Source organism: the organism of the source record quoted next, unplaced genomic scaffold, assembly GCF_019419815.1.
Source record: "Pyrus x bretschneideri cultivar Hongxiangsu unplaced genomic scaffold, Pyrus_bretschneideri_v1 Contig122, whole genome shotgun sequence".
Taxonomy (NCBI): Eukaryota; Viridiplantae; Streptophyta; class Magnoliopsida; order Rosales; family Rosaceae; genus Pyrus; species Pyrus x bretschneideri.
In genome coordinates, this window is record NW_025999416.1 from 126,505 (window position 1) to 145,200 (window position 18,696).

Consider the following 18,696-nt stretch of genomic DNA (forward strand, 5'->3'; position numbering starts at 1 on the left):
TGCATATTCACTTTTTACACACCATTCACGTCGAAAAGTTGAATTCGATTCATTTATTTTATTGATTACGAACATATTAAGCATTAGCCCATAGGCATTAAATTCTGTAATTTGATTAAAAAATAAATAAATCAATCAATTTAAAATAAAATAAAAAAAAGGCGCTTTCTTCTTATTGGTTTGTACTTTGTACCCATATTTGGGGGTTAATGCAAGAGGTGTACTACTTCAATGAATAAAATCTTTTTCTTTTAATTAAGTGCGTGCTAAATTCAAATTTTCCCCTTTTGTATGCGCTCCGAATTTATGAATTTATAGGATTTTTTTTTATTTTTAAAAAAATGAATTTATAAGTCCACTGTTCATGCATCCGAATACTTTTCATCTTCTAAATTCTTGTAAATTATAATAGTTTTAGAAAATTATTATTGACATTTTAAAAATCTCATTTAGCACTTTAAATTTTTTATAATTACAAAGAAAAATACGCTTATAAAAAATGTATAATGAGATTTTTGAAATGCTAATAACAATTTCCTAATTTTAAAGCCTTTCATTCTTTAATAATAAAAAATTAAATAAAAAAAAGGAAAGAAGTCCACCATGCTCTCTTGAAACCCAAATTCATAAAAACTCGTAGCTCCTGCGTTTGGCATCACATTCTCAAATTCCAGGTACTCTCTCTCTCTTGTATCTTGAATCCATTTACGGTTTTTTATTTTTTTTTATTTTTTTTTATTTTTTTTATACATGTGATTGAGTTAGAGTTGTCAATTATAGTAATTGAAATTGGAAACTGAATTCTTAGAGGACACACAAGTTTTTGTTTTCTTCTTATTTATGAATCTCAGTTATGCACTTACAGGATTTCAATCACTAATTTAGGAGAAAGGAACCCAAATTGTTAATAAAATAATTGGGATTAATTGTTTATGATTTGGGTGGAAACCCAGAAGAAGAAGAAGAAGAATTGAAAAGAATGGAGGATTCATATTCTGTGTGCAGCCCCAGAAGAATACTGAGTGTATCAAAGAAGAGGAGGGCAACAGTGTCATTTGTTGATTCAGATGACAAGGCTTCTGGGTTTCATGGCCCCAAGCCTTCTGAAGTCTATGGCTTTGTTGGCTCCATCACTACTGTTGTGGCTACAGGTCCCGCCCAATACTCTTCTTCTACAAATTCAGTTTTTATTTCTCTTTAATTATACGTATTTATTTATTTAATTTCGGTATTATTCTGTGCTGTGCTGTGTGAGCAGTTATATTCTTGGTGTGGGCGTATGTTCCAGAGTCTTGGCTGCATTCCATTGGGATTTTTTACTATCCCAGCAGGTCCCCCTTTTGCTTTCAGTTTCAATCGTGTATGTTTTTTGAGTTTTCTTTGAGATTATTATCCGCCATCAGTTCTGTTCTTTTGTTGTTTCAAAGGATTAGACGATTAGCTAATCATAACTTTGATCATGTTTTGTCATATCTAGGGGAGTTTTAGAGTTGTGTTTAAATCAGATTCGAGATATTTGGAGTGGGAAAGGAAACAGTTTGGCCGGTGGTTTTTAATGATTAGATGATTAGCTACTTGCAACTTTGATAATGTTTTGTCGTCGTTTCGGAAGTTTATAGTCATTTGGATTGGGAAACAAGTACTTTGCCCTATGAATTATGAGCGCTTTTGTTAGGAACATTAACATTGAAAGCACAATGAAATTGTTTAAAAGAATTCCAAGTGTTTACCGAAAATGCACTTGGAAGTGCTTTTGCATCTATGGAGAAAAGGAGGATGTGCGGTGACGTTTTGTTAAACTAACCCCCTTCCTCCTTTGCTCATGTTTTGTTTAAGGGATGGTTTGCTATGTCCACCGTCGAACACTGTCTAGTTCAGTAGTTTTGGGCGCCTGATGTCTTAGCATGTTGCAACATTGTATCTTGCCCACCGTTATCATTTTTTTCACTTTTCTGTTCTCTGTGGCCTCAGCGTCCTGTTTTGCTTTTGCCTATTGTTTGTTCTTCAGTGCTGCTTAGCTATTTAATGAAATTTCTGTATGTTATTAAAAAAAAAAAAAAAAAGCTGAAAATTAACTTTCAATTGCTTCCTCTATAAAGCACTATGCTTTTGTAACCCATAAATACTTTTCACTTTTCCTTGCTGACTGCTGTCGGAAGCAGTTTTAGCCATTCCAAAAGTACTTCCCAACAAGTTCGCTCTTTTGAATTTATTGCGCTATTTTCAGGTATTGGGCATTGGCCGTGCCAGCTTACGCTATGATGACAGTGGTATTAGCATTGGGATTTTACTGTGGCGTCAACTTCATGTCCACCCCTCCCCCTTCTTCCTTATATACTGTTTACGGTGAGAGTTGATTCCCTTGGTTCGCCAATTAACGTTTCAGATGTCTGTTTTAATCTTTTCATTTCATTTTTTTCGACAAGTTGTGCAAATGGACTTCCATTCTCTTGTGCAGATGAATTCAGTAGAGATCCTCTGAGCTCTTCTCCAGTTGGGGATGATGATCAGCCCATCGAGCCAATATCCGATATCAGCATCGACAGAATCAATCGTTCCATGTTTAAATAACACAAGCAACCTCAGGAGTTGTTTGCTTTCAAACTACTTGGTTCTTTAGGTTGAGCAAAAGGGAGTCCATTGATAACAGTAGAGGAAATGCACCTTCTGGAACAGGAAAAGAGGAAAACAAAGTTTAGCTGTAACCAGCTAGGGCTCGAGTCTCAACCGAGTCTATAAACAAAGAGTACGTTTTATACAATGAAAAGAACACTCTCAGGCATAGAGAACCAAGCTTAAATGTATGCATTCAGCATTGTGAGAGCAATTTCTTACTGCAACATCATCCTCCAACTATTAGTTCCTACTAGTTGTCCAAGAAAATGCGGACTGTTTTCAGTACTCCTAAGGCAATCAACTCAGCTTCTCCGAATCGTCTTGGATGCCTAAATAGATCATCACGATGACAAGGGACCAAAAAAGTGTGAGAAGTCAGCAGTGTGTTATATACAAGCACTTGCATGCTACAGGTCTTCAGACTTCGGCTTGTTCGGAAGCAGCGTACTCAATTGGTTTCTCTTTTGAACTTCAGAAAATGCTCTCTCAAGTTGTCAACTAACAACTTTAAGCTTTTCTTTGTTGCTTTCTTGAACTTGGATCCTTGTCATCTGAGAATCCAGCATCTCATGCACTCTACTCTTCAACTGCAGTGCAAACATCCAAGCGTGAATTGTTAGTTGACAAGCAAATACTTTTGTTTCCGGTTTAATTTGTTCGAAACTACAAATGCCGAGCAAGTTCATTGAAATTGAAAAACAACCGAGCTCAAGGCTTGAACGCTCAACACTATATTTGGACAGTGAACTTATGATATAAAGATTACCTCGGCGAGCCCTACTTCATTCATCACTGACACATGAATAGCTCCGTCGGGACCCAACTTCCGGTACCTTTCCAGCTTAAGATCAGAATCATCACCATTATCAGTGGCAAATAGCACTGGAGACTTTTGCAACAGATCACATTTGGACACAACATCAAGCCACAGATGCTCACCAAACCTCTCCTTTATTTCCTTGTATATGACAAACTGCACGGTCATCGTAGAAAACCCATGAATTTAATATATTGGAAAGGAAGAACAAAAGCATAATGGTGAAGGGGAAACATTTTCTACCGCGGTGAATTACCAAAAAAACAAAAAGAGTTAAACTATACCGAGTTGTTTCTCAACCATTGCTCAATCTGTTGTGAGCTGTAAGAATCCCTTCCATTTTATTTAAATTCAATTCAATGCCATTAAAACCATGTTTAACGTCTCGTATTGAATCCAGAAATAGTATGTAAAACAACATAATACCTGGTCAGAAGGTGAGGTCCCGCATTCCCCAGTGAGGTCATGGACATAGAGAATTGCGGTCGGTAAATGTGAGAGGACAGCAAGTGTCAATTTTTCCAAATTATTTCTGTCCTCTGAAGCACACAATTAAAAAAAAAAAAAAAAAATGAAAAACCAATCGAGCAACAAAAATATAAGCACCAACTACAACTACAGAAGCTGAAAATAAAAAACTAATCATATATTGACCACAATCAGTCGTGCAACTGAAAAATTGTTCATTGAGTGGTGAAGACTTTTTCTTCTTACCGAACCCAACCTATGTCATTATACTGAAAACTAAAGAACCTTAATGAAAAGGAAACCAGGGCATACACAGGACAGCACCTGCATATACACACACACACACACCCAAGTGGTGCTTTAACAGGAGTACGATAACAGTGACATGAACCTCCAGAAGTACACCTTTCCTCCGATGCAGCGTCAAATATAGTAGTATGCATTACCAGTTTCCAACTTTTTATGTGGTCCAAAAGCCTATCCAGTGGGGAGACAAACTTTTATGCTAAACATTAAGCTGAAAAAAACTTCCTTTAATATATCATACGAATGGTCCATAAAGGATTTGCATTAGAAGCACAAGTTTCTACGTTTTCAAATACAAATTAACATATACAAAATTGAAATGAGACAGTTCGGAATGAGCTCATGTCAAGTTCGCCAGAAAGGCTTAACTTTGAGAGAGAATGAATTGAGTGATTGCATAAATATGGAGTGTTATAATGAAAATTAGATGCAAGTAAAGTAAAAAGAAAAGAAATTGGTTTCGCTATGCCCTGTTGGATTATCCTCATAGTCATATTTGAACCAAAATCCTATACAGACCTTATATATTTGATCAGCCTCTAAACCAAGCTTCATTTACTCAAGCAAGTAAGCAATGGTTATTCAGAACAGTTCATTCAGCAGTGTACCATAATTACTTGTGTTTTCATAATGGACTATGTATCAACCAACTAGACTAAATTTTGGTATTTAACATCGACATTCTGCATATTGGATCAATGTTTGCAACAATTAAACATAACCACTCTACAAGATACATACAACTAGCAAATGCCAGTCACTTACCATCACATCTCTTCAGCAGGCCAGGAGTGTCTGTCACCTGTAGTCAACTTAAATTAATATTGAAAATCAAAAATATTTATTCATTCTAAATATTGTAGAAATTGACCGACCTGAAAAGTCTGATGGCTTGAAATAATATGACCCATTAGTATTCCTCTTGTTGTGAATGGGTAGTTGCAGATCTTAAATTAGAATAAGGAGAGTGAGATGAAGACGATGATATTTGATGGTAACAATAATTGAAAAATAAGACTTTCATACATCCTCCATACAAGGAAAATTATATTTGTCATTAAAATTGTGCATACCTCAGGCTTCCCAGTAGAGAGTATACGGACCAAAGATGACTTCCCGACATTAGGAGCTCCAACAAGACACAGTGTCGGTGCTTCTAGATCAACTACTGGCATTGCTCGCAGGGTCTGCAAGTATAAATAGTTAAAAGAGGGGGTATTCCAAAAGGAAAGGGAAAAAAAAAGCTTTGTGACTCAACAAACCAGAGTTGCATAAATCAACCCATTAAAATTTCTAAAATGCATTCCTAAACAAGGCATGGAATCACAGAGAAACCATTTTTAAGTTATATTGAACAAGTATGATGCAACCAAGTAGTATGAATTATATTTTCTTTTTCTCAAAGAACTAGTATGAAAGTTTAGACAAAACAGTACAGAATTTAGTGATTAAAATGATAGACTCCAAATACCATTTTCTTCCACAGTGCATTTAACTTAAGGAAACCTAATGATACAAATTTTGCCTGACAATTTTTTTTTTTATAATATTTAAAATCTTGCGTGCAAGATCAGATTCTCAGACACACCATATCTATAAAAATAAAATGATAGATACGAAATGTGTTTTGAAACAATTAAATAGTTTTTTTTTTTTCTTTTTTTGCCAAACGATAGATTTTGTTCGATTAGATGTTACATTAGCCACCAACGGGATTCGAACCCATGCCGTCATAATACACAATACATGTCGTGCCTTCCATAAGTTCAAAAGGAAAAAAAAAAATGAATAAACAAAAAACAAGAACCACTGTAGAACCAAGTTCAGAAATCAAAGCACCTTGGCTATGTGTAACAAATCATCGACATGTTTTCCTTCACGATTAAATGTCTCTTCGACTTTCTTTATACCCTGTAGATATAACTGTAACAGAGTAAATATCTATCTACACGGCTAAAATGGAGTTTTTCTTTTGACTAAAGAATAGAAATGACCTCAGTTAGTCTTGCCTCTGCTTCCTTCTTCGTCGTTGACTGCCACAAAATATACGAGACTTTGTAAAATATTTTGTCTTCTAGAATCAATAAAATACATTACTCCCAAGTTTTTTATTTTGATTTTTTAATCATGGGTAGGATCTCCCTAGCTTTTTACATATAGGAAATTCCAACCGTGATAAAACTATAAATGGACACCGCTAATATGGTAGAGTAAAATCCATACAGTAGTTACACAATGCACTGTTTGTGTTTCTGGCAAGAGAAGATGCAGGTAATCCCCATAAAGCTAATATAGCACGAGTAGATGAGAAATTTCACGAATGCTAAGCAGTTAGCACATGGAAGCCAATATAAAACAGGCATGGAAGAATAATGCTGCACAACATAAAATACCACTTAAATTTCAACTAATGTTTCGACGCTAATAAGCAATGAAGCATAAACATAAAAATTAAGGAGATGTCCGAGAAAAGAAGAAAGTAGCATAAGCTGCCAAGTACAAGTGCATTGTATGCAATCATGATGGACAATATGAAGGAAGGCAGTCAAAGGTCATAAATTTCCATACTGAAAGCTCGAATTGGGAACTGTATCCACCTTAGCACAAAGAGATGCATGTTCCTTTCCAATAGACACAACCTTCTTCCTCAAAGCATCAACCTTTCCCAACACCTGTAATCAAATAAAAAGTTGAAGACTGAGCAGTTGATGAAAGTTTAATACCAATCTGCATTCTCTTAATGTCACAAGATAGTATAATTCAGTCCTCGTGGAGAAACAATTGGAAAACTAGTTTGAAAGGTATTCATTGAAATTCATTCAAAAAGACGAGGAGAGAAAGCATTTTTTTCATTTTAGTATAATAAGAAACATCAAAACAACAACCTAACTCATATTTTTAGTACATGACTATGAGAATATGAACAAGTTATTCCAATTAACTTTTTACTGCAATAACATCCTTGATTTATTCTGCATTGAATATTGGCCATAATTTGCTCAATATGTACCTGTTCATAATTTCCATCCCCAAGAGTTAATTCAATAAGAGACCGTTCGTAAGGGTGAAGATACTTTTTATTTGGAAAATTCTCTGAATAAGTTCTCAACGGAATTGCCAATTCCTGCAGATGGAAACAGAAAGCTAGTCAGTTATCATTCAACAATCTTTCATATAAAAAACATTACAAAAGAAAATGCAATCAAAAGACAAACTTCAGTTAAGAACAAACTTTCATCAATGCATCAAGTTGCCTTGCACCTCTATTTCTCTCTCGCTTTGCAATATTGGCAATACCTGAAAATAAGATTTCAAAAATCATGGCCAACAGACTAGCAGTAGGGGTCCTACAAACCAAGTTCCCTACAATTCCAATCTAATGTATTTTTGTTAGAACTGATATAAAATAAACACTAATAACAAGTACCCTTTGTTGGTGTAATCCTCTTAGCCTTCCTTAGTGCTGAGTACAGAATGTCAACAGACGGCATCACCATGGGTAGCTTTTGGAATGCACCAACATCTTCAAGATTTTCGAGTGATTTTTCCTAGAATTATAATATTGGGACCATGGTACCACCATTACTTCTTCCTATTTTTATTCTCAAGAGAAAAGATTGCAGGAAGGTAGGCACCAGAAAAATAAAATAAAGTTTGATAGAAGCTTGAAACTTATTTAAACTTGAGAGAACAATGCCCTTCAAGTTCTGTCACATTAGAATCAAGTAACCAAATTGACAACAATCCATTAACATAAACGCCATTAAGATATCAAACTTATTCAAGTTGTCAAAATCAACTTCGCTGAGTTTTAATACCATATGAATGCACCAAATAATCAGCAATTAACTTCTCTGCACAATATACAACTACTGTTTCTAAAAACGAATCAAATGGATATTTCAACCATCATTGGTATACATCCACTATATTGTAGTGCATGCCTCCACCTGTATCTCTATATATATGGTACACATACAACCTATATGCCCGTATATGGTATACATGGTACTTATACTTCTTCTGTTAGCAGGACAAACAATGTGAATTGGTCAACAAGATTGATCATTTACTACTACCATTTTCCTGCAACCTATTGTATGAGATGCACACCCAATAATTCCATCCCCTATACCACTATACAGTCAGAAACTTCTAAATGCCAAACTTCGAACACATTGTTCATGGTGGTTATTGATCAACAAAACCCAACTCCCTCGTTGACAGCTCCAGAAGGTCATACCATTATTGCAGTCGGTCTTTTATACTTCAATCCTGAATTGCACCATACCCAGATACTTATTCATAAGGTCTGTCCAACCTCTCTTACTCTTATCATAAAACAAGAAAAAGGTAGTAGTAGTAGTAGTAGAAGTAATGCCCTAATATATTTCTAATATGAATACAAGAGCAAACCAACCAATTACTGACTGAATCCTCTTGTTATACTTTCCATGAAACTACAAAATAATGATTACATAATGTTAAATCTTTGCTTCTTCTTGATTCTTTTCACATTTCCGGACCATTTAATTATTTCATATCATTTCTTGCTTTGCTTCGGTCACTAGTAATTTATCCTTATTTTCTGTCAAATCATAAATGTGCCCATGAGACCAAATAAATACAGATACCAAGGAGAAAATACCTTCGCCTTGCTCTCTGGTTTTACAACAGGTGAAGGTACATAGCTTCCCTTGACAACTTCGTATGTGCTAGTTTGTATTTCCTTGCAGAAGCACTGTACTGGATAACTTCTGGCACTCGGTATCAAGTGCGGACCTGCATTAGGATCCAAAACATTTGTAAATGCCACAGGCCATGCAAGTTAAAAACCAAAAACCGTAATCACACACCGTGAAGCCAAATGGAATTTAATTTCTCAGACAAGTAAAACTTAAGAGACCAATGGAATGATTGAAAAACAAATAGTTATGCACAAGTGGTTGGGATTCCAATGGAAAATGAAGCCGTGAATTTCCAAACAGCAATGGCAACAAAAAGAGTTGCAGAAAATAAGAATTGACATCCACTGAATCAAAAGGCAAGCATTTCATAGTAAAATCAAAGCAAGCAACACGTACAGTGGAATCAAATCACACAGAAAAGTTTGAGAGAGAAAGAGAGAGGGAAACCTTTTGAAATTTTAGAGATTGCGAGCGGCAATCTGATTGGGGTCTGCCACAATTGGAAGAGAGTAGAAGCCCTGCTCATCCCTTTCCTGCGGAATTCAGCTTCTCATGTATTTGGTTAGGGAAAAGCACTGGCCGAGTGATGGAGGGGTTTTGGAGGTTTATCGACTTTTATCTTACAATTCCCTTCCCTCCCCTCCCCTCCCCTCTTAACCCTTGAAATTTTTCGACGGTAAAGATTTATGCCACCTAATAAATCCATTTAAAAAAAATCTTCGGTGAATTACACTTTAGCACCTCAGAGTTAAGATTTATTACAATCTCATACAACATCTTTAAAACATTTCACTTTCATATTCCATGTACTATTTTATTTCAATATAATACACCAGTTACATTTTTCTATCCATTCATCCGTTAAGAGCTGACGTGGCTTTCACATTTGTGTCACATGGAAAATTTTTTTTTTAATTCTTTTAAAATATTATAATAATTTAAACAAAACGAACAAATAAACTGAAAACCCAAAAACCCTTCTTCCCCAAGCCTTCCCCCTTTGCTTCAACCGAAACACCCCATCCCCCCATTCCCTACCCAACCCCACCTCCTTCTCCTCCACTATCTTCCGGTACGCTATCCAGCAATGTGTACCCCTGTGGCAACCGGTACAGACATGATCATCCGCCGCACGAACGAGTGGCGGTGCTCCAAATTGGCGAGAATTGAGAGGATCAACAGCTTGATGATCTTGAACTCGTTCAAGCGACAAAGAAACCAGAGGTTGTTGTGGAGGTTCTGGCAGATAAGGATCATCTCCGGCATAACCTTTCCCTTGGAGTCAGTCTTGTCGATGATCACGAGGTAGAGGAGGATGAGCTTCTGGACGGTGTGGTCCTCGGAGGGGAGGACGTAGCAGATGATGGTAATGAAGAGGTGAGGGATGGTGTTGCCGTTGAGGAAGAGCATGATGGCTGGTGATGAAGAGGTGGGGGATGATCTTGGCGGATCTGAAACGGGGAAAGTCGGACCTGAATCAGAGAAATGTAGGGGAGAATGAGATCTGGGCATTTGTTTGGATGGGATATGGTGGGTTTTTGGATGGGAGGGGAGGTGAGGAGAGTTGAGGAGAAGGGGGTTGGGTGGGGTGAGGGGTTGCGGGGGAGGTGGGGGTGGGGGGATGGTGTGTTTGGGTTGCAGGGAAGGGGGAAGGCTCGGGGAAGAAGGGTTTCTGGGTTTTTAGTTTTTTTTTTTTTTTTTTAATTGGGTAAATTATTATAATATTGTAAAAGAATAAAAAATTATTTTTTTGCCACATGGCACAAATTTGGCAGTCACCCAACTCTTAACAGATCAATGGATGGAAAATGTAACGGATGTGTTGTATTGAAATAAAATAGTATTTGAGGTATGAAGGTGAAATGTTTTAAAGATGTTGTATCAAGTTGTAATAGACCCCAAACCTGATATGGTAAAGTGTAATTTACCCAAAAATCTTCTTAAACTCCTCTAGATTCTTATTTGACTACGCCCTTTAAAATATAAATAAATAGAATTAAAACAAAAAAAATAATTTGTTTTAAGAAAAATTATTTGGGGTCGAAGGTAGAGAAGTATTTTCTTGGGAAATTTGGAAAACTAACCAGAATTTAGATCCTAAATAGAATTATAGCCATCATTTTAAATTTATGATAATTATAACCAAATGTTGATATGAAAATATTGATAATGCCTCACAATAGAAATTGAGAGATGAGCAAGGTTGAAAATAAATCCTGTAGAAATTTACTTCTTTTCCACCTCCAATTTTTTAACAACAATAGAAACCCAACAACAATTTCACAACAAAATGATGAACAATAAACAATTTTTTGCTAAAACATGCATTAGTCAAGTGTTGGAGATTTTGAGTTTTACGGTGAAAAGTAGGTTTGTTTGAGGGATAATTTCCTTCATTTGGGTGTTGTGCTGTGATTTGATCTGCCGGACCGACGCATCAGTAAATGAATTTTGATGTTCCTAAAGCAAATCGACTTAGTACTGTCACAGGCTTTTATTTATTTGTCAAATCACTCTTCAACAAGTTGCGTTATGGATATTAAAACAAGAAAAGTTTCTAGTGCCCAAACATACAGCACTCCTAATAGATGAAGTAGAGTATCATCGTCATATTCAGAGACAAAAAAAGGCAACAGAATATCGGCGAACCCTATCTCACGATAAAGGGAATGGAACAAGTATGTTGCAAGCCAGCTACTTTAGCTTGAAGTCATTGCTTATTTGCCTTTGCTTGTATGCCTCAACAACTTTGTTGATATTTCCTTTGATACTTCCGCCATTGTCTTCCCACGTTTCATGTTGTTGTTGCTTCCCATTGGCACTGGTGCTTATGATCTTGGCTTTCACGCCCTTTAATGTGAGAGATTTGACTTATACATACGCCTAACTAAATAAACAATTTTTGCATATCACACAAATCAAACAGAGAAAACCGTTGTGTTCATGGGTCAGTTTTTTTCTTTGGAAAAATTAAACGAACCCTGTAGGACATTGGGCTAATCTTAGATTGATTTTGGTTTTTGGATTTGTTTTCAAACTCTCTTTCTTATCTCTCAATTTCTATTTTATGGGTATATTAGTATTTTTATATTAACATTTGATTATAATTATCATAAACTTAAAAGAATGACTATTATTCTATATAGGGTTATTTTTTCAAAATTTTCTATTTTCTTGGGGTGAACATGGGAAATTGGTTTAAACTATAACTATCCTTTGAAATAAGACTATTGTCGACTTTTTACGCGATGGTGGGAATAAATTGGTTATAAACACACTATTACAAGAAATATAAATATCACTAAATCTTAGTACTATTCTTGCTCTTCATGATGCTTAGAGATTTACGAAGTTCAAAATAATGTGTGTTGAAGGAGATTCCAAGCTTATTATTGATGTTATTTTGTACAAGTGTGGGCACCTTGGCGACTGAGGACGATCATCGATGATATTAGATCTCTCGCCACTTCCTTTTATTTTATTTCTTAGTCTCATGTCTTTCGCGAGGTAAATTTTTTTGCCGATACTATTACTAAATAACTCAATACAGAACAATTATATTTGAAATAGATCCTGATCCATTATTTATTTATTTTTTGTTTGATTGTACTGACAATGATTTTACTAGAGTTTGCTCTCTTCATTTATTTTTCTATAAAATAAATAGTAGTGGAAAGAGCTCATGTCACATTCCAGATCATGCTGGCTCTTCCTTCTTCTCGTCTTCTTTGTTCTCACCACTTTCCCAAAACCTATCTCCATAAAACTGCAAATCGCACACAAAACCCCACTAAATTCAGATCAACCTCACTAATAGTGGTGTCCCTTTCGTCAAATGCTCATCCACTCGATAGGTATTTCTTTTATTTACTTGCTTTCTTAAATTTATTTTTACTCCTAAAAGCATTGTATCTAAGTTTCTTCTGCAAAGCATAATTTGTTGTTGATGTTGTATGAAGCAGTGTTTGTTCGAGTTTTCGTAATGCTACATGGAGGTATAATGGTTGAGCAAAATTTATATATTTAAGAGTGATTGTTGTCCTTATTCATAAGTTATGAACATTTTATGTGATAAGCTTAATTTGAGTAAATTAGTTTGAATTCCGGTTTACAGGAATCAGTTGTGTGTGGGAATATCATTGTTCTTATGAATTCTAATCTTGATTCTGAAGAAAGTTGACCATAAAACCAATTGGCAATATAGGGAGTAGCAAAATCTCTTATAAGCTCATGCAAGGTGTGGACAACATAACGGGATGACGTGGAGCGTGTGTGGGCTTCACACGTGGGGCAACATGCTCTAATACCATGAAGAAAGTTGAGATTCCACCATAAAACCAATTGGCAATATGGGGAGTAGCCCAACCACTTATAAGCCCATGCAAGGTCCCTCCTCCCATCAATGTGAAACTCGTTCTCAACAGATTCTGAATAAAGCAGCAAACGTAATTGTCAAATGTTGTTACATTTTTAGGATTGTGGACAAATTGCTTAGCTGAGCATGTTGCATCAGCCTTCATTTAGGTGCCTGATCATAGTCTTCTGAGACATTGGTTGATGTTTAAGTGTTGACCTTTAATGCAAAGCTTTATGGTGTTTGAACTGTCTAACTAAAACCTTTATTTTTCCTCTTTGTTGTGGTTTGGGTTGAGAGATGGTGTCTGTCTAAGCATTTAAAGGGTTCTTGATATCCGATGGTTGATATGAAATGTGAAATTATTTTGGAGTTCAAATGGTAGGCTTGGGGATCGATGGTTGATATAATGGACAATTCAAAAAGTTTGTTCTTTATCCTACCTTAACAAATATGTTCATTCTTATTCGTTCAAAGCGTTCGACCCCTTCAACCTTTGGTCTTGGGACTAAGAGGAAATTTGATCGCAAATCTATCTGCCTTGTGGTCACATTGATAAGTTAGAAAAGTTATTTATCTTCTGGTTACTTGTCATCAGCTTTACTTTGCCAACTTAGTATAGCTTAAACTCAAGAAAACGCTAAGCAGGACAAAAGGTCAAAAGCTCATAATCTTTCTTAGCACTACGATAATTTTCTACATCCTATAATATCCATAGTTTAATTGAGAGTACTTTGTGCATGCAATTTGTGAAATGTTAATAGTCACCAAAATTGACAAGAAAGTTATAGTATCTTATCTAGCATTTTAGGATTTTTAACTGTAATATATATTAACAGGAAGTATATTTACTTATAGAACAAACAATTGTGCTTCATTGGGCCGAGCCACTAGACATAGCATCTTAGTTTCGTCACGTTCTTTGTACCTTCAATTTTTGTCACTTGATTGCTTGTGGTAATCACCTTCCATTATGTGATGGCAGAAAATCTTATCTAGCTTGTGTCGCTCCTCTAGAAGCAATTCTATTTGATATTGATGGAACATTGTGTGATTTAGATCCCTTCCATTAATATGCTTACCATGAAATGCTTCAAGAAGTAGGCTTCTCTCTTTATTTTTCCCTCTCTCTCTCTCTCTTTATCATCCACACACCCGTGCACACACACACATGCACAAACACACTTAGTATTTTTCTCGACTCACTCTTTGGTGTACCGCAGGTAGGTTTTAATGGTGGGGTTCCTATCACTGAGGAATTCTTCAGTGAGAAGATAACTGGAGGACATAATGAGTATCTTTGTGGTATTGTCTTTCCCGATTGGGATATTGAAAGAGCAAGACAGTTTTTTTCGAGATAAGGAAACCATGTTCCAAAGGTAACTTCAAAAATTGTCACGAAACTGCATGCTTGATATCAAATACATTTTTGGTATATAATGCTTTGGTATTATTTGTTGTACTTCTTCTGTGGATGGAAGGAAATTATCTTAAATTGTATAACTGCAATCTTCCTCGACTAATAGGGAATTCTATTTCCTTATCAAGTTGTGATATTATTTCTTTCAAATATAAGGACCCTATCTCTTGTCTCAGCTTGATTTACTGAGTGATATGTTGCAGATTGGTGGTATCTGAAAAGGTAGAACCTGTTAAGGGCCTAGGTAGGTTATGCCAATGGATTGAAAAACAAGGCTTGAGATGGTCTGCAGTAACAAATGCTTCAATACTAAATGTCGAGCTAATATTATCAAAGTTGAAGATCACAGATTTCTTTGAAATTCTTGTTCTTGGAGAGGAATGCGTACGAGCAAAATTATTTCCTGACCCTTACTTGACGATGCTTGAAACGCTTAAAGTGTTAAATGAGCATGCTTTCATCTTTGAGGTTTGGCTCTCAGAACTTTGTGCTTTGCTTAAATTTTGACATACCTTGCACCCATCTCTGTTCTGTTTTTGGTTGTCAAGGATTGATTCTGTTTCGGGAGTGAAAGCTGGAGTATCAGTCGGAATGCCGGTAATGGGTTTAGGCACTAGGAATCCCGAGGAAGCATCGATTAGTGCCGGAGCCTCTTTCGTTGTTAAAGATTTCAACGACCCAAAACTGTGGGAAGCACTGGAAGAGATTGTGAGGAAGGTAGAGTAACAACACTTACAACTTGATATGGCAAATGACAAAGAACAATAATAAAGTAGCAAAAGGTTTAAACCTTAATTTATAGACACTAGCAGATAACACACACAAATGTGTGTGAATAATTTCGTTTTATTTTTTATTTTTTTTATTAAGAAGTGTGAATAGTTTAAAAAAAATTAAAAAAAAAAGTTATGATATGTGGCACAATGGAGGCCAGTTTCTTCAAATGTGGGCATATTTTTTTAGGGATGTGATATGCATACACCCATTTTTATTTTTCACGCACTTTTTAAAATTTTTGGCAATCTGATCGGATGAATTAAAGAATATCAAAAGAAAAAAAGTTGAAAAGGGGTGTGTGAGAAGTAAAAAATAGTGTGTGGATGACACACCCCCCCTATTTGTTATTTAAATAGGGCATGCTATGTTTACATGGGTGTGAGGTCGGTGTAAAAAAAAATCAAAATTTACGTTGCATGTAACTACTAAATTGCGCATGTTTTTAATTTTTGTTCAGTTTTGGTGAGAGGTTAAAATGGTAATTTCATGAAATCTTAGTTAACAAACAGGTTCTATCAATAGCCAGTTTAGATTATAGTATTATGGAACAGGGACATCCCCATGAAATATGTTGATCCTGCTCCAGTTCAAGTTCAAATGATGTTTTTTGTTTAATGTCTGAAGACTAGGCCGATAAGAGATTAGGACGCATTGGTATTCGTATCCTTTTTAGTTTTGAAAGTGCGATGCTACTGGTGTTTAAAATGTTTAAAATGTTTTAAAAATGTATACATACAAGAAATAAAGTTCATAGAAGCTAGATTTATATACATAAGTTCATAGCTATCAAAAGATTGGCAGTGCTCAACTACAAGGTCGAAATATCAATCAAATAAAAAGGTCTAAAATCGAATACAAAATTGTAAATCGTGCATGGTGTGCGTGATTGGAAGAAAAAAAGAAAAAAATCTTTCGCTCGCGCGGAAGCATGTGCAGGGAGGTCAATTTTCTGCTAAATTGTCTCATGTTTGGCTAGAATGCCATATAAATAAACTCATAAAGTTACATTCTTATAATCAAGTAGCAAGTAAAATTATAAACCTGCGAAAACTCAAGAAAAATAGAAATTAATATGTAGAGATATCCTTAAACAAACTGCTCTTGCATTGTACATTATAAATGTAAGGAGGACTGATCACTTGTTTAACTTGCATTTCAACTAACACAACAATGTCTAAGAAAAATTATACATTTTTAAAAATAATAACTGTTTTTAGTATTTAAATATTTTTAATCTCAATGATAATGTTTAATTAGATTTGTAAAGCTTAATTATGTGCCACGTTACAATATAACAGAAGTTTTCCCATAATTATATAATAAAGCAATGATGCTGTTGAAAATATTGGTGGGTTAATGAATGCCCACAGTGATATTGAAAACTTTGGTAGGTTTTTCAATACCCACATAGTAATGTGAACTTTGGAAGTGAAGGAGATCATGTTTTTCAAAAGTTGTGTGCTGGAGTTATTCTATAAATAAAGCACTCTGTGTACTATCAAAATACAAAGTAAGAAAGGAAAGATCAATAACATCATTATCTATTCCTACCTCCTTTATTTGTCAACCTTTTGTGATATAGTTACAGTGTAATATTTTACACTTGATTCGCTCCTGTTACTAGTAAAGGTTATCTCTCTAACTTTGACCTATTTCTAACACGTTATTAGCACGACTCTCTAAATATAACTATTTCTCATTTCTCTTCACCGAAAGAAATCATTCCTTTTCGCCGAACGAAAAAAAAAAAATGTTTCCTCTAAGGATTTTAATGTTCATCTTCTTCCTCTGCCTCAATTGCTAGATATACATTCGCGAAGAATTGTTTGCATCATACCTGCTTTTAGTTCTCAACCTAATAGTTACATATATCTTTGATTTCTTATTTGGTCTAGATCTTGATTATTAACCCAGTATTTATTTATATTAATTTTATTGCAATTCAAGATGGTGCAATACAATCGCCCATCTTGAACTGCAAATTTAATCTTACTGCAATCTAAGATGGTGCAGTATCATCGCCTATCTTGGACTGCAGATCTAATTTTACTGAAATTTTAGGTAGAGCGGTATAATCGCTCACCTTACCCTACATATTTAAATTTGCATGCTGTTTAATTTTATTCCAATTTTAGGTGGTGTGGTATAATCGCCCACCCTACTCTGCGTATTTCAATTTTCCTACTAGAGTGGTGCGGAATAATCACCCTCCTCATTCATTATGTAAATCTCAAGCTAGAAGTTTTGAGTGCTTATCATTTTGCCCTGAAAATTAAAATGAAAAATTTGTAAGAACCAGAAGTTCTAACACTACATCCCCCAGATTACATATTATTGCAAGTTCTTACATATCTCAATTTTCTTTAAGAAAAGAAAATGATGAACTTGGCAAAACTTGATTTTGTTGCCCTGGACATTAATAGAAAAAACTACCTTACATAGGTAGTGGATGTCAAGATCCATCTGGAGGCAGGGAATCTTGCAGAACAATTAAAGAGGAGAACAATACATCTTCTCAAGATCGGGCGAAAGCCATGATCTTTATCCATCACCACCTTGATAAAGGATTAAAAAGCGAGTACCTAACGGTTGAAGATCTGTTAGCTCTTTAGAAGGCATTAAGAAACAGATACATCACCAGAAAACGGTGATTTTTCCAAGAGCTCGTTATAAGTGGATTCTCCTAAGGATCCAAGATTTCAAGTCAATGGCTGAGTATAATTCTGCGATGTTCAGAATTAGTTCCCAGATGAAACTCTATGGGGAAACCATTAATGAGGAAGATATGTTGGAAAAGACTTTCAGTACCTTTCATGCCTCCAACGTACTCATGCAACAGCAGTATAGAGCGCGAGGTTTCACTGAATATAACCAGCTGATCTCTGTGCTCCTGGTTGCTGAACAAAACAATGAGCTTCTGCTGAAAAATCATCATGTCCGACCTACTAGATCTGCACCATTTCCAAAAGTGATGTTGCTTCTCTCGAAGTGAACGTCATATCCTCTGGTAGTAATAATCATAAACGAGGACGTAGCCACAAGCGAGGACGATGGAACGGGAAAGGCAAGAATCATGATGTCCAGTTTCACAACCAGATTCCAAGGCATAATTCAGGCCCAAGCTTCAAAAATGTAAATCACCACAAAGGCAAAACTCATATGAATAATGCTCCCAAAAACTCTGAAGGAGCATGCCATAGTTGTGGTAGCAATGGACACTGGGCGTATACTTGTCGTACCCCAAAACATC

General features: G+C 35.6%; 2 protein-coding genes and 1 pseudogene across 2 annotated transcripts; 2 read left to right on the forward strand and 1 right to left on the reverse strand.

Annotated features, from left to right (window-relative positions):
• Positions 1-525: 525 nt before the first annotated feature.
• LOC103929742 (phosphatidylinositol N-acetylglucosaminyltransferase subunit P-like) lies at positions 526-2,827 on the forward strand. The gene is made up of 5 exons (XM_009338967.3): positions 526-674; positions 866-1,151; positions 1,259-1,331; positions 2,228-2,346; positions 2,459-2,827. Exons 2-5 carry the CDS (start codon positions 980-982, stop codon positions 2,569-2,571), a joined length of 477 nt encoding a protein of 158 aa, XP_009337242.1. The 5' UTR covers positions 526-674; positions 866-979; the 3' UTR covers positions 2,572-2,827.
• A 78-nt stretch (positions 2,828-2,905) lies between these two features.
• On the reverse strand, positions 2,906-9,531 carry LOC103929741 (nucleolar GTP-binding protein 1-like). The gene is made up of 14 exons (XM_009338966.3): positions 9,343-9,531; positions 8,856-8,989; positions 7,635-7,755; positions 7,440-7,504; positions 7,218-7,331; positions 6,805-6,879; positions 6,202-6,240; positions 6,047-6,118; positions 5,281-5,394; positions 5,083-5,154; positions 4,973-5,009; positions 3,860-3,972; positions 3,383-3,589; positions 2,906-3,203 (listed from the first exon to the last, which is right to left on the reverse strand). The coding sequence occupies exons 1-14, from the start codon at positions 9,419-9,421 to the stop codon at positions 3,111-3,113; spliced, it is 1,335 nt and encodes a 444-aa protein (XP_009337241.2). The 5' UTR covers positions 9,422-9,531; the 3' UTR covers positions 2,906-3,110.
• A 3,063-nt stretch (positions 9,532-12,594) lies between these two features.
• LOC103932051 lies at positions 12,595-15,395 on the forward strand (annotated as a pseudogene).
• The last annotated feature ends 3,301 nt before the right edge of the window (positions 15,396-18,696 follow it).